Here is a 14505-nt window from a genome sequence, read left to right as displayed (position 1 = left end):
CCAGACCCCATAAATACCTCCTTGTGGAGAGGGGCTCAGTTGGGTGAGGGCCAGGGGTTCCCATAGATGTTCTGCTTGTTTTCCTCTCCATGTGTTACCTCTTGCCTTACTTGGTGCCCTTGCATCTCTTTCAGAAGCCTGCTCATCCTTCAGGATATGGTTTCTATAGGTCTCATCTTTTAATCCTCTCCTAATACCCTTGTTTCCAAATCCAGCTTTGCCTTTTGTTTCAGAAGTGCTTTACTATGTTAAAGGCAGTCTACGTTGTCTGTTCCTGTTCATGTTTCTTAGCTTCTTAAGGGCAGGATCTTTACTTGTTTTTGTTACCAATCCTAACATGAAATCTCATAAATGGGAAGTACTTGACAAGTGTGGCTTGAGTCCACCACAGCTCTGGTGTCATTCTCGTGTTGTTGTGGTAACCCTATCAAAACAGGAAATGAAGTTAGTTTAGCATGACTTGTTCATAATTGACTCATGCTGGTTCCCTTTTCTTCCCTAAGTGATCACAAAACATCTGTTAAATAACCTACTCCAGAGTTTTGTGGGTGTCTACTTCCACATTCACTGATCAGATATGTTTCTGGAATCTATCTGTTCCCATCCACCTGTCCCAGGAGTTGACCACATATCCAGGGAGCACATATTTAAAGTGTACAGTTTATATTTTGACATATTATACACCCATGAATCTATCAGCACAACCAAGATAAGGAACATATTCATCACTTCCAAAGTTACTTGGTCTCCATTTGTGTAGTTCTTCCATCCCACCAGCCCCCCTCCTCACCAACCCCTAGCAACCCCTATGATCTGCTTCTGTCCCTAAAGATTAGTTTGCATTTTATATGAATGGAAGTACTTTTCTGGTAGTCTGGCTTTACTCAGCATAATTATTTTGAGATTCCTCTGTGTTGTTTATATCAAGTTCATTCCCTTTAATTGCTGAATAATAGGAATTTGTTTTGAATATTGAGTGTGCTCACCTCCAGCCTTGACCTATGCCTGTTCCCCACGATTTATGGATCTCAGGATTCATCTGGAAATTGAGGCTACATTTACGGCTGGTCAGTAGCTTGAGTTCCTCAAGAACAAAGTACTATTTAAAATGTTTGTATACTGTTAAAATAGTCCTCCATATATAGCAAATACTAACCCCAGACTGGATAAAAGTTCCCCCTTTTTGGGGGGAGGTGTGAAAGAGAGAGAAATAATATACCCAATTCCAATTTTTTTAAAGATTTTATTTATTTGAGAGAGAGAGAGCACACTATTCTCTCAGGTGGTAACAAGGTTAAGTAAAGATATTTTGCACCTTGGGGCGCCTGGGTGGCTCATTCGTTAGGCTTCTGCCTTCGGCTCGGGTAATGATCCCAGGGTCCTGGGATCGAGCCCCGCATCGGGCTCCCTGCGCCGCCAGAGGCCTGCTTCTCCCTCTCCTACTCCCGCTGCTTGTGTTCCCTCTCTCTGTGTGTCTCTCTCTGTCAAATAAATAAAATATCTTTAAAAAATAATAATAATAAAATAAAAAGATATTTTGCACCTCTTTCCAATAATTATTTTTCAAGTATTTTTGTATTGGTCAGGAATTTCAAATAATTGTGCTTCCTCCTTTAAAGGTATTCCAGTATTCCACTAGTATTTCTCCTGTACATTTTCCCCCCTAATTAAGAAGTTTGTTTGTTTGATTTGAAGAGGTTCACATGGCTCTTCAGTCAAGAGGTGTACAGTGAAGGGTTTTGCATAGCCTGGCATTCTGTGTCTATACCACCACTCGTTTACTTCCTTGTGTATCCTTCCAGACTTCCTTTATGCAAACACAAGCAAATGCTAATATATATCCTTTATTATTTACTAGAAAAATATAGCATGTTATCCACGGCTAGACCTTGCTTTTTTTCCACTTAACAGATCTTGGAGATCTTTATATGTCATTCCTTCTCTGAGCTGCAGAGTATTTCACTGTATGGAGCACCACTCCTTTGTTGATGGATGCTTTTTTAAATTAAACTTTTTATTTTGAGATAATTGTAGAATCACATGCAGTTGTAAGAAATAATACAGAGAGATCCCAGTTTCCCTCTCTGGTAACATCTTGTGTTACAGTCATACATTACAGCATACATTACATTACAACACAATACCATAGCTGGGAGATTGGCATTGATACAATCTGTAGAGCTCATTCATATATCACTAATTTTATGTGTACTCATTTCTGTGTGTGTATTTTCTGTGCAATTTTATCACATATGTAGGTTCATAAACCACTATCATTCTTTTTTGACATCTTGAAATGTTAAATTTTTTCTTGTTAACGTGTCTTTTTTTCCCTTAAATTTTTTTTCTGATTTTTAAATTTTTTTATTTTTAAGTAGGCTCGACACCCAGCGTGAAGCCCAGTGCAGGGTTTGAACTCACGACCCTGAGATCAAGACCTGAGCTGAGATCAAGAGTCGGACATTTGACTGACTGAGCCACCCAGGCACCCTTTAAAAAAATTTTAATTGAAGTATAGTTGACAGTATTCTGTTTCTTTTTTTTTTTCTTTTTTTTTTTTTTTAGATTTTATTTGAGAGAGAGCGTGTGCATGAGTGGGAGGAAGGGCAGAGGGAGAGGGACAAGCCGACCCCCCACTGAGTGGGGAGCCCGATGCAGGGATCAGTTCCAGGACCCTGAGACCATGACCTGAGCCAAAGTCAGATGCTTAACCACCCAGGTTCCCAACTATATTCTATTTCATGTGTATACCGTAGTGATTCAACATTTGTATACATTGCTAACTGATTAGCACAATAGGTCTGGTTACCATGTGTTTCTGTGCAAAGTTAATACAGTATTATTGACTATTCCCCATGTTGTACATCACATCCCCATGACATATTCGTTTTATAACTGAAAGTTTGTATCTCTTGATTCCCTTCACCCATTTCACCCTGCCCCCAACCCCTTCCCCTGTGGCAACCACCACTCAGTATCAGTGAGTCTGGGTTTTGTTTTGTTGTATTTTGTTGTTTAGATTCCACTTAAAAGTGAAATGTATGTATACACATATGTACGTATATATTCATACACACACACACCCCACATCAAATTTATCCATTCATCAGCGGACACTTAGGTTGTTTCCATATCTTCACTATTGTAAATAATGCTGCAGTGAGCAATGGGTGCACAGTGCACATATCTTTCTGAATTAGTGTTTTTATTTTCCTTAGGTAGATACCTAGAGTGGAATTGCTGGATCATATGGTATTTCTATTTTTAATTTTTTGAGGAACCTTCATACTGTTTTCCATAGGGGTTGCGCTCCTTTTAAAATAAAAAAATTTAACTGTAGTAAAAACCACAACATTTTAACCATTTTTAAGTATACAGTTCAGTAATGTTAAGTATATTCACATTATTGTGCAACAGATCTATAGTACTTTTCATCTTGCAAAACAGAAACTCTGTAACCTTGCACACCATCTCCTCATTTCCTCCCTCCCCCGAGCCCTTAGTAACCTCTATTCTACATTCTGGTTTTTTATGAATTTAACAACTTAGGTACTACATATGAGTGGAATCATACACAGTACTTTGTGGCTGGCTTATTTCAGTTAATGTCCTCAAGGTTCATCCACATTGTAGCATGTGATAGAATTTCCTTTTTTTAAGGCTGAATAATATTCCAGTGTATGTATATATCACATTTTTTAAATTTATCCATTCATCCATCAGTGGACATTTGTATTGCTTCCACTTGGCTATTGTGAATAATGCTGTGGTGAACATGGATGGGCCAATATCTCTTCAAGATCCTATTTTGATTCTTTTGGATATATACCCAGAATTGGGATTATGGTAATTCTATATTTAATTTTTTTTTAGAAACTTCCATACTGTTTTCCATGGTGGCATTTTACATTCCCAACAATGCACAGAGGTTCCAATTTCTCCATGACCTCTCCAACACTTATTTTTTATTTTTTGATATTGGCAATCATGATGGGTATGAGGTGATATCTTGCTGCAGTTTTTATTTCAATGTCCCTAATAATGAGTAATGTTTAATAACTTTATCTGCTTGTTGGTCATTTGTGTATCTTGTTTGGAGAAATGTCTGTTTGACATGATGTCTAATTTTTAATGTTCTTTTTAATTGAACCATTCTTAAATTCCTAAGATTAAATATTACTTGGACATAATGGATTTTTAATGTGTTATCAAATTGTATTTACTCATTTTTTGTTGATTTTCAAGCTTGTGCTTATAAAAGAGATTGGTCTTTTTTTTTTAAAGATTTTATTCATTTATTCATTTGAGAGAGAGAGAGAACATGAGCAGGGGGAGGAGCAGAGGGAGAGGGACAAGCAGACTCTGTGCTGGGCACAGAGCCTGACATGGACCTCAATCTCACAATCCTGAGATCATGAGCTGAGCCAAAATCAAGAGTCAGATGCTTAACTGACTGAGCCATCCAGGTGCCCCTGTCTTTAGTTTTGGTTTTAGTTCTTTCTCATCATCATCAGTTTTTATTTATTGTTAAAGATTATTTGCTTTATAGAGCTGAGTTAGGAAGATTTTCCTTTTTTTTTTTTTTTTTTAAGATTTTATTTATTTGAGAGAGAGAGGGCACAAGCAGGGGGAGAGAGAGAAACAGGCTCCTTGCTGAGCAGGGAGCCCAATGTGGGGCTTGATCCCAGGACCCAGAGATTATGACCCGAACCGAAGGCAGACACTTAACTGACGAAGCCACCCAGGCACCCCAAGATTTTCCTTTTTTTTAAGATTTTATTTATTTATTTGACAGAGAGAGACACAGCGAGAGCAGGATCACAAGCAGGGGGAGAAGGAGAGGGAGAAACAGGCTTCCCGTGGAGCAGGGAGCCCGATGTGGGGCTCGATCCCAGGACCCTGGGATCATGACCTGAGCCGAAGGCAGACGCTTAATGACTGAGCCACCCAGGCGCCCCTAGATTTTCCTTTTCTTAATGTTGAACAACTTATTTAAATTTTTGTTTTTGAAAAGAGCAAGTTTATCAGTTCAAAGAAAAAAATATGAATATCTAAAATTAACTCATCCAAAAACTGTATCATCACATACTGGATTTAGATCCTAAACTGCACCCATAAGTTGTTTACAGAGACACATTTCAAGCAAAAGTTGTAGCATGGTATTAGTTGTGGGGGAAATGGAGATGAGCAAAGATCAAATTCTTAGAGGAAAGAAAAAAAAAAGTTGGTAATGCCAAAGTGATTTTAAAGCAAAAGCTAACACCAAAATGTCCATGATAAAAAGTATAGCAAAATAAAATAGAGAAAACAAAACTCAGAAATCCAAGGAGACACAAACAATGAATCACGGAACACTTCATCTAAAACTAATGATGTAATGTATGGGGATTAACATAAGAATAAAAAATATATATATATTAAAAAAAAAAAGAAAGAAAGAAATCCAAGGAGAAATGAGGAAATATAGAGTTGTTATAGAAGAGTGTAAACTATTTGTGATCAGTTCTGTGACAGATTATATAAAACAAAAAGGAGCTGGAAAACAGATAGGAAATGACCCAACTCCATGGACAGGGTCATACCTTCTTTTCAAGTGGGAACCAGTGAGGAAGATCTCATGCCTTTTCACTCAAAAGGGGTCAGTTGGTTATTTCATCACTTAGTGTTGATAACAGTTGGAGGGGCACATTGACCATAACCCCCCCCGCTGCAACAGTCTTATGCTCAGAAGCAAGTTTATGGCCATCTTTGACTACCCTGCTTCAATAAAATAAGAAATTTATAATGTTGATTTTAAACGAATATTTTACCCTGTATTCTCTTTTGGTGGACTCATGCGCTATGATTTTAATTACCCAAAAAGAATTTTAATTTCTAAAAATATTATCAATATTGAATTAGGTTGTTTGAATGACATATCCCTCTGCCTGCCTAACTGAAAATTGGTGGTTTAGGGCCTCATGCAGCAAACCAGAGCAGAATAAGATTTGAGTAGTGATTCTTTTTTTTAAGGAAATATATTTCATTTCAAAGTATTGGGGGGCACCTAAGTGCAATATATTAACAGTAGTGTGGGAGAATTGAAGTTGAGTAGAGTAAGATGCCTCCTACAGCATAGTTGTGTGATGGAGTCAGACAAATGCATCAGTAATTCTCAGAATAAGCAGACTGACAAATACCATATAGAAGCACAAACTTGAGAAAAAAAACTTACTTTATTGTTTTCTATTTCTAGCGCTTGAGGAAACAAGCAGTGTTTTATTCCCTGTCAATGTTATTTCATTCCTTCAGTCAGCAGACCAGGCATTGATACTTATTAAAATGGAAAGCTCTTATAGAAAAGATTAGATAGAATATTGATCATAAAGACAGTAGTAACATTCAAGATTAAAATGCATCACAGTGGGGTGCCTGGGTGGCTCAGTTGATTGAGCATCCAGCTCTTGGTTTCAGTTCAGGTCGTGATCCTCAGGGTCATGAGATCAAGCCCTGCATAGGGGTCCACACTCAGTGGGGAGTCTACTTCAAGATTCTCTTCCTCTGCTTCTCCCCGACTCACTTGCTCACTCTAAAATAAATAAAGCCATCACAAAATTGAAGACATAATTACTGCTTCTGCTTGGAATTCTGTTAAGTCAGACCTTGAGGTCAACTTGGAAAGAACTGGTCCCTGTATAACAGCTATGGAACTCTTTTTTTTTTTTTTTTAGTAATCTCTACACCCAACGTGGGGCTCAAACTCATGACCCTGAGATCAAGAGTCGCATGCTCTACTGAGCCAGCCAGGCACCCCTGGAACTCTTTTTTTGAAGAATACTTTATAGGTTTTGTTATAAATTACCCAAATATTTTGGATAAATACCTTGAAAAAAAAAAAAAAAAAGAAGGAGCCACCCTGGAAAGGAGTATGGAGGTTCCTCAAAAAATTAAAAATAGAATTACCATATGATCCAGTAATTCCACTACTGAGTATTTACCTAAAGAATACAAAAACACGTGGATAAAGAAGATGTGGTCCATATATACAATGGAATATTACTCAGCCATCAGAAAGGATGAATACCCAACTTTTACATCAACATGGATGGGACTGGAGGAGATTATGCTAAGTGAAATAAGTCAAGCAGGGAAAGAAAGTCAATTATCATATGGTTTCATTTATTTGTGGAACATAAGGAATAGCATGGAGGACATTAGTAATGAGAAGGAAGGGAAAAATGAAGGGAGGGAAATCAGAGGGAGAGATGAACCATGAGAGACTATGGACTCTGAGAAACAAACAGAGTTTTAGAGGGGAAGGGGGTGGGGGGATGGGTTAGCCCAGTGATGGGTGTTAAGGAGGGCATGTATTGCATGGAGCACTGGGTGTTATACGAAAACAATGGATCATGGATGACTACATCAAAAACTAATGATGTATTGTATGGTGACTAACATAATAAAATTAAAAAAAAAATACAAAAACACTAATTCGAAAACATGTGCACCCCTATGTTTATTGCAGTATTGTTTATAATAGCCAACATATGGAAGCAACCCAATTGTCCATTGATAGTAGATAAGTGGATGAAAATGTATGTATATACAATGGAATATTACTCGAGTAGCCATTAAAAAGGAATAAAATCTTGGCTATTTGCAGTGACATGGATGGTTCTAGAGGGTATTATGCTAAGTGAAATAAGTCAGAGAAGACAAATACCGAATGATTTCATTCATATATGGAATTTAATATACAAAAGAAATGAACAAAGAAAAAAGACAAAAAAATACTCTTCCTTCCTACACCCCTCCCACCAGTCTTAAATATAGAGAACAAATGTTATCAGAGGGAGGTGGCTGGGGGGATGGATGAAATAGGTGCAGGGGCACGTATGATGAGCACTGAGTACTATCTATATAGAATTGTTGAATCACTCTGTTGTACACCTGAATCTAACGTAACTGTACCTTAGTTATACTGGAATTAAAAAAAATTTTTTTTCCAAAAAGGAAGGCCTAGGATGCACAGAAACTAGCTTTTTTTTTTTTTTTTTTTTTTTGAGATTTATTTGAGAGAGAGAAGGAGAGCACACGTGAGTGGGGGAAGAGGCAAAGGGAGAGAGAGACTGTCAAGTAGACTCCCTGCTGAGCACAGAGCCTGTAGCTGCGGGGCTCAGTCACACAACCCTGAGATCATGACCTGAGCTGAAATGAAGAGTCAGATGCTTAACCATCTGAGCCACCCAGGTGCCCCCAAACTAGCATTTTTAACAGGAATGTCTGGTGATCCTGATGCAGGGGTCTGGGGACCACAATTTGAGCAGCACTTTAGTTGAGTGATGGGGGTCATCCACTGGTGGCAACGTATCAATGCAACATGTACCCAGATAGAGTGAGATAGAAAGAGAACTTCCTAAGAAAAGGATGTAAGCCTAAGGTACTTTGGAAAAAGAAGGTCTAGGGAGATTAATCCTTTGGGTAAATGAATTATCCTCTCTATAACTAAGGGAATCTTACCTGGACAGTGTACGTGAAAACATTGCTGTCCTCTACTTTTGAAGGTATTGTGAAGACAAAATGTAATTATGTATATGAAGAGCTTTGAAGAGCAAAGTTTTTTTTAATGTGTTATAATAAATTTCAAAACCATGTGGTATTTATCAATACCATCTTAAAAGGTGATTTTTTTTTTCCTTACGGCTTTTGTGTTTTATGGTTAAAAACCACTTTAATACATATAGAACCGTCATTTTTCTTCACCAAGAATAATTTGCTTATCATTTATATGAAGGTCAGTCCTGGAACTATATGAGCCTACATAAATTGATTACTTGAAACAGTTAAAAAAGAAAAAAAGAAGAAAAGAGTCATGTCATTTTGCAAATAAGACAAAGATGCAAGCAATCAAGGCGTCCTCTTGGGTCCATTTTTGTTAGGGCTAAAGATGTGGTTGATGGTCATTTGAATGTTTCTGCTGAGTCAGGAATCTGATACAACAATAGGAAGTTGTTTTGGAGACAGAAATGATTATTCTCACCAAAATGCAGTTGCTGTTAAAAACTGGGAAAATAGGGGCGCCTGGGTGGCTCAGTTGGTTGAGCGACTGCCTTCGGCTCAGGTCATGATCCTGGAGTCCCGGGATCGAGTCCCGCATCGGGCTCCCTGCTCGGCGGGGGGTCTGCTTCGTCCTCTGACCCTATCCCCTCTCATGTGTTCTCTCTCTCAAATAAATAAATAAAATCTTTAAAAAAAAAAAAAAAAAAAAAAAACTGGGAAAATGTTTTGTGCATGTGTATGTGACATAAAACCATGTTCCTGGGCTTGTGACAGTGGGCATCCACACATTTACCAGGGCTGGGCCCTCTTAAGTTTGAGATTCAGTATGTGCTGCATTGCGCCAGCTGCATCCTTCCTGCCTTGAGTCTTTTTTGTGGGTAATATACATGCTGCCTTCATGTGTATGAAACAAGTATTTACCCAGAGTGCTAAACATTTAATACTTTACCGATTTTTATTCTTTCTGCCAAGATGTTCCCAAACTATTCTAAATGCCATCTCTCTCTTCCCCCATTTTTTTTTTTTTAGCTCTGCTTATGATAATGTCAACAAAGTTCGAGTAGCTATCAAGAAAATCAGTCCTTTTGAACACCAGACCTACTGCCAGAGAACCCTGAGGGAGATAAAAATCTTACTGCGCTTCAGACATGAGAACATCATTGGAATCAATGATATTATTCGAGCACCAACCATCGAGCAAATGAAAGATGTGTATCCTTTTCAGACAGCTGACTCCACTGACTGGTCACTTTGTTTAGGAACTGTAACTTGAAATACCTGGATTTATCAGAGTAAAGGAAAATTATATAAAGCACATTAAAGGGAAAATTATAATCTGCTTGCTATTTACTAGAAGACTTGTATAATTTTTTTCTTTGATTCATTTTTTCAGTTGTCAGTAACTATTCTTAGTGTCTTTTAGCAAATCCAGTATTTTCTCTGTCTGTTTCGGTAAAGATTTTGTTTAAGTGTAGTTATGGAAAATCTTAACACCATTTCCAGTCATGTTTTTTCCATTCAAGGTATGGTTTGTTATGGTAAAAAGAGAAGGAATGAACAGTAGACTAAGAAAGAGGGTGCCCTGGATATCACCTGGTCAAACCAGACTATCCTGATCTTAGACAATGTCATTCACCTCTAGGTCTGTTTTCTCATCTTTAGAATTAAGGTACTAGCCTAGCCTTCATCATCTTTAAAGCTGACTCAGCTCTGGAATTATGTTACTAACTATCAGCAACATTTAGAAATCTGGACTAAGCAGATCCAGAGGATGCTGCCTGATTAAAGACTGCATTTGATAGATAGAAGCATTAAGTATACTGAAGAGGGTCTGCCAGAGAAAAGTTACCATTCGGGCTAGTACAGCATTCCTGCCAGTTTTCCCAGTTTGCATTCTGCCCCTCTAGGGATATAGGCAGCTCACTGTCTCTAGGCAGCCCTTTCCATTTTTAAACAGCCCTGTTATCAAGTTGTAGTGTTATTTTAAGTGAAATGCCTCCTGCTGCTACCACTTGTTGTCCTCCTTTATCTTTTACTAGGGAAATCAAGTCTCTTTCAAGATGACAAGTTTTCAATTTCTCTTTCCTCTGAATCCCATACTGTGTCTCATCTAGCATGAATCTGTAGGGGACATACAATAATATTTACACAGAAATGAATAAGAGAAATGCAAAAACACTGTTAATGAAATAATAATCTGGTGATGTTAAAGCTAAAGAGTTACAGAATTTAATTTCTGTAAGAAGGAAGTCAGCCACAGATAAAATTCTAGGTGGCTTAGATACATGGATCTAAGAAAGAAAGCAAGAAGAGCAAAACCAGCATGAGCCTCTTAGCATGACTTCCCAATACTCTAATTTATTTAGGATCTTAACCTTAATTGAAGAGTCAAGCACATAGAAGGCTGAATTTAGTAGCGATGTGTTCTAGGGCTGTATTTCCAAAGGTTTTAAAAGCCCTTTGCAGTAATCCTTGGAGAGGATTTGTTGATGGTGGACTAGGAGGTTGAGACTTAAAGATTAGCCAGTATTTCCATAACAGCATGTCTCATCTCAGTCTAGGCCTGTTATTGGTCACATCAGATAGATATTAATGCCTGTTGTTTCATAGGACCTAAGAAGGGGTTAACTAGGGGCGCCTGGGTGGCTCAGTCCTTAAGCATCTGCCTTTGGCTCAGGTCATGATCCCAGGGTCCTGGGATCGAGCCCCGCATTGGGCTCCCTGCTCCGTGGGAAGCCTGCTTCTCCCTCTCCCCCCTGCTTGTGTTCCCTCTCTCGCTGTGTCTCTCTCTCTCAAATAAATAAAATCTTAAAAAAAAAAAAAAGAAGAGGTTAACTATTTTAGATTCCTTCCATAGACGTATACTAATTTTTCATCAGTTTCTCATTTTCCTTGCACTCCTCATGATATAATAACGGACTGTTTGCGGAGAGGGTTCATTTTGATTTCAGTGTACTTTGCTAAGTGTAACCAGATATTTGTTATGTTACCTTAACCTGTCTAAACAGATATATAGTACAGGACCTCATGGAAACAGATCTCTACAAGCTCTTGAAGACGCAACACCTCAGCAACGACCATATCTGCTATTTTCTTTACCAGATCCTCAGAGGGTTAAAATATATCCATTCAGCTAATGTACTGCACCGTGACCTCAAACCTTCCAACCTGCTGCTCAACACCACCTGCGATCTCAAGGTCTGCCAGGTTACTTACTCTTAGGGTGATATATGTTGGAAAAAACTTTCACTGGAGCATATTTATATTGTTACTCATATTTAAAATCATACCAGAAATACATGAAGACTTTTTTTTTTTTTTTAAAGATTTTATTTATTTGACAGAGAGAGGCAGTGAGAGAGGGAACACAAGCAGGGGGAGTGGGAGAGGGAGAAGCAGGCTTCCCGCGGAGCAGGGAGCCCGATGCGGGGCTCGATCCCAGGACCCTGAGATCATGACCTGAGTCGAAGGCAGACGCTTAACGACTGAGCCACCCAGGCGCCCCCATGAAGACATTTTTATGCCCTCCCCTATGCAAGTAGGAAGTGCTAGTCCTCTTCTTCTCCATCCAATTGTTCCTTCCTCTCCAGAGGTAACCACTATAACATATTGGTATATTTCCTTCCAAAGTTCTTGCTATTCTCTTACATATATGTGTACATTTATGCTTACATATATAAAAGCAGGATCATGTGCCTTATGTGTAAGTTAAAAAAATCATCCATTTCATTGGTAACCTTTTTCTTCAATAAATTTTATACAAAGAACGCTCAGAAAACAGAAAACTTAACCTTAATGACTTTAGTACCTAAGACATTCCCAATAAATAGGAGAACCCTAGATCCTTACAGTCCTCAGAGTTCTCTTAAAAATGGGCAGCATTTGCATACATATATTTCTATTTTAATAGTAGCAGAGCTAAGCAAGGAGGGAAATCTAAGGATGGATTAGATATGAAGGGATGTGGATTCATCTAATAAAAATGCAAGGAGACCTAGATAAATGGAAAGATATCCAAAGTCTGGATTGAAAGACTTAATACTGTTTAGAAGGCAGAGCTCCCCCAAATTGATCTACACAGTAAGTGTGATCCCCGACAAAGCTCTAGGTGGCTTTTTTGCAGATATGGACAGGCTGGTCCTGAAATGCATATGGAAATTCAAGAGACCCAAAATAGCCAAAATCATCTTACGAAAGAACAAAATTGGAGGACTTATTACACTTCTTGATTTCAAAACTTACTACAAAACTATAGTAATCAAAACACTGATATTGGTATAAGAGTGGGGCATATAGATCAATGAAATAAAATTGGGAGTTAATAATTAAACCTGTATGTTTATGATAACTGAATTTTGGTGAGAGGGCCAAGATCATTCTTTTCAACAAATGATTGAAGTGCTGGGACAACTGGATATATGCTCATACCATGTATAAAAATTAACACAAAACAGATCAAAGACCTAAAAATTTCTTTTTAAGATTTTAATTTGAGGCGCGCCTGGGTGGTTCAGTTGGTTAAGCATCTGCCTTTGGCTCAGGTCATGATCCCAGGTCCTGGGATTGAGCCCAGCATCATCAGGCTCCCTGCTCAGTGGAGAGCCTGCTTCTCCCTCTCCCTCTGCCACTCCCCTTGCTTGTGCTCTCTTGTGCTCTCTCTCTCTCTCTCTCTGTCAAATATATATATATAAATAAAATCTTAAAAATTTTTTTTAATTTGAGAGAGCGAGTGCATACAAGCCAGGGTAGGGGCAGAAGGGGAGGGAGAGGGACGAGCGGACTCCCTGCTGAGTGTGGAGCCAGTTGCCAGCCAGTCCCAGGACCCTGAGCCAAAGTTGGACGCTGCTTAACCAACTGAGCACCCAGGTGCCCCTAAAGACCTAAATTTAAGAGCTAAACTAGAATAGGCTTGGAAAACCTAGGAGTGAGTCTCCGCAATCTTGCATTAGGCAGATCCTATTAGACATGACACCAAAAGCACAAGCAACAAAAGGGGGAAAAAATTGGATTTCATCTAGATTAGAAACCTGTGTTACAGAGCAAACCATCAAGTGAAAAGACAACCCACAAAATGAGAGAAAATATTTGTAAATCACTTATCTGATGAGAGACTTATATCTAGAATATATGAAAAACTCTTGTAACTCAACAATAAAAGATAAATAGACCAGTTTAATATTCGGCAAAGGATCTGAATGGACATTTTTCTAAAAACGTTATGCAAATGGCCAGTAAGTACGTGAAAAATGTTTGGTATCATAAGTCAGTCAGGTAATGCAAATCAAAACCACAATGAGATACCAATTTATTTTATTTTTTTTTTTAAGATTTTATTTATTTGAGAGAGAGAGAATGAGACAGAGAACGCAAGAGGGGGTAGGGTTAGAGGGAGAAGCAGATTCCCCGCCGAGCAGGGAGCCCGATGTGGGACTCGATCCCGGCACTCCGGGATCATGACCTGAGCCAAAGGCAGTCGCTTAACCAACTGAGCCACCCAGGCGCCCGAGATACCAATTTATACATACTAGGATGGCTATAATCAAAAAGTCAGATAAGTGTTGGTGAGGATTTCACTCCTAGGTGTATACCTAAGTAAAATGAAAATATGTCCACACAAAAACTAGCATACAAGTAAACTAAAGTAGCATAATAGTCCAAAAGTGGAAACAATTTGAATGCCCATTTGATAATGAATAAATAACATATAGTAGATCCATATGATGGAATAAATGGAATACTGATACATGCTACAATGTGGATGAACTTTAGAAAATTATTATGTAAGTGAAAGAAGTCAGTCATAAAAGACCACATATTACGTGGTTCTATTTACATGAAATGTCCAGAATAGATAAATCTGTAGCACAGAAAGTGGATAAAATCCTAGGCAGGTGGGACTGGGGAGGAATGGGGAGACTGCTAATAGATACAAGATTTCTTCTGTGGTTACAAAAATATTCTAAAATT

General features: G+C 38.4%; 1 protein-coding gene across 1 annotated transcript in view; it reads left to right on the top strand.

Annotated features, from left to right (window-relative positions):
* MAPK1 (mitogen-activated protein kinase 1) overlaps positions 1–14505 on the top strand; it is a 107670-nt gene that overhangs the window by 52744 nt on the left and 40421 nt on the right. The window contains exons 2-3 of the mRNA XM_045887193.2: positions 9568–9750; positions 11547–11736. Coding sequence (XP_045743149.1) covers positions 9568–9750; positions 11547–11736 — 373 coding nt within the window. The remainder of the gene's footprint in view (positions 1–9567; positions 9751–11546; positions 11737–14505) is intronic.

This window comes from Mirounga angustirostris, unplaced genomic scaffold (assembly GCF_029215605.1).
Source record: "Mirounga angustirostris isolate CCGP_5_RB_7025 unplaced genomic scaffold, mMirAng1.0.hap1 SCAF_14, whole genome shotgun sequence".
NCBI lineage: Eukaryota > Metazoa > Chordata > Mammalia > Carnivora > Phocidae > Mirounga > Mirounga angustirostris.
This window is presented reverse-complemented; position numbering and strand designations above follow the sequence as displayed.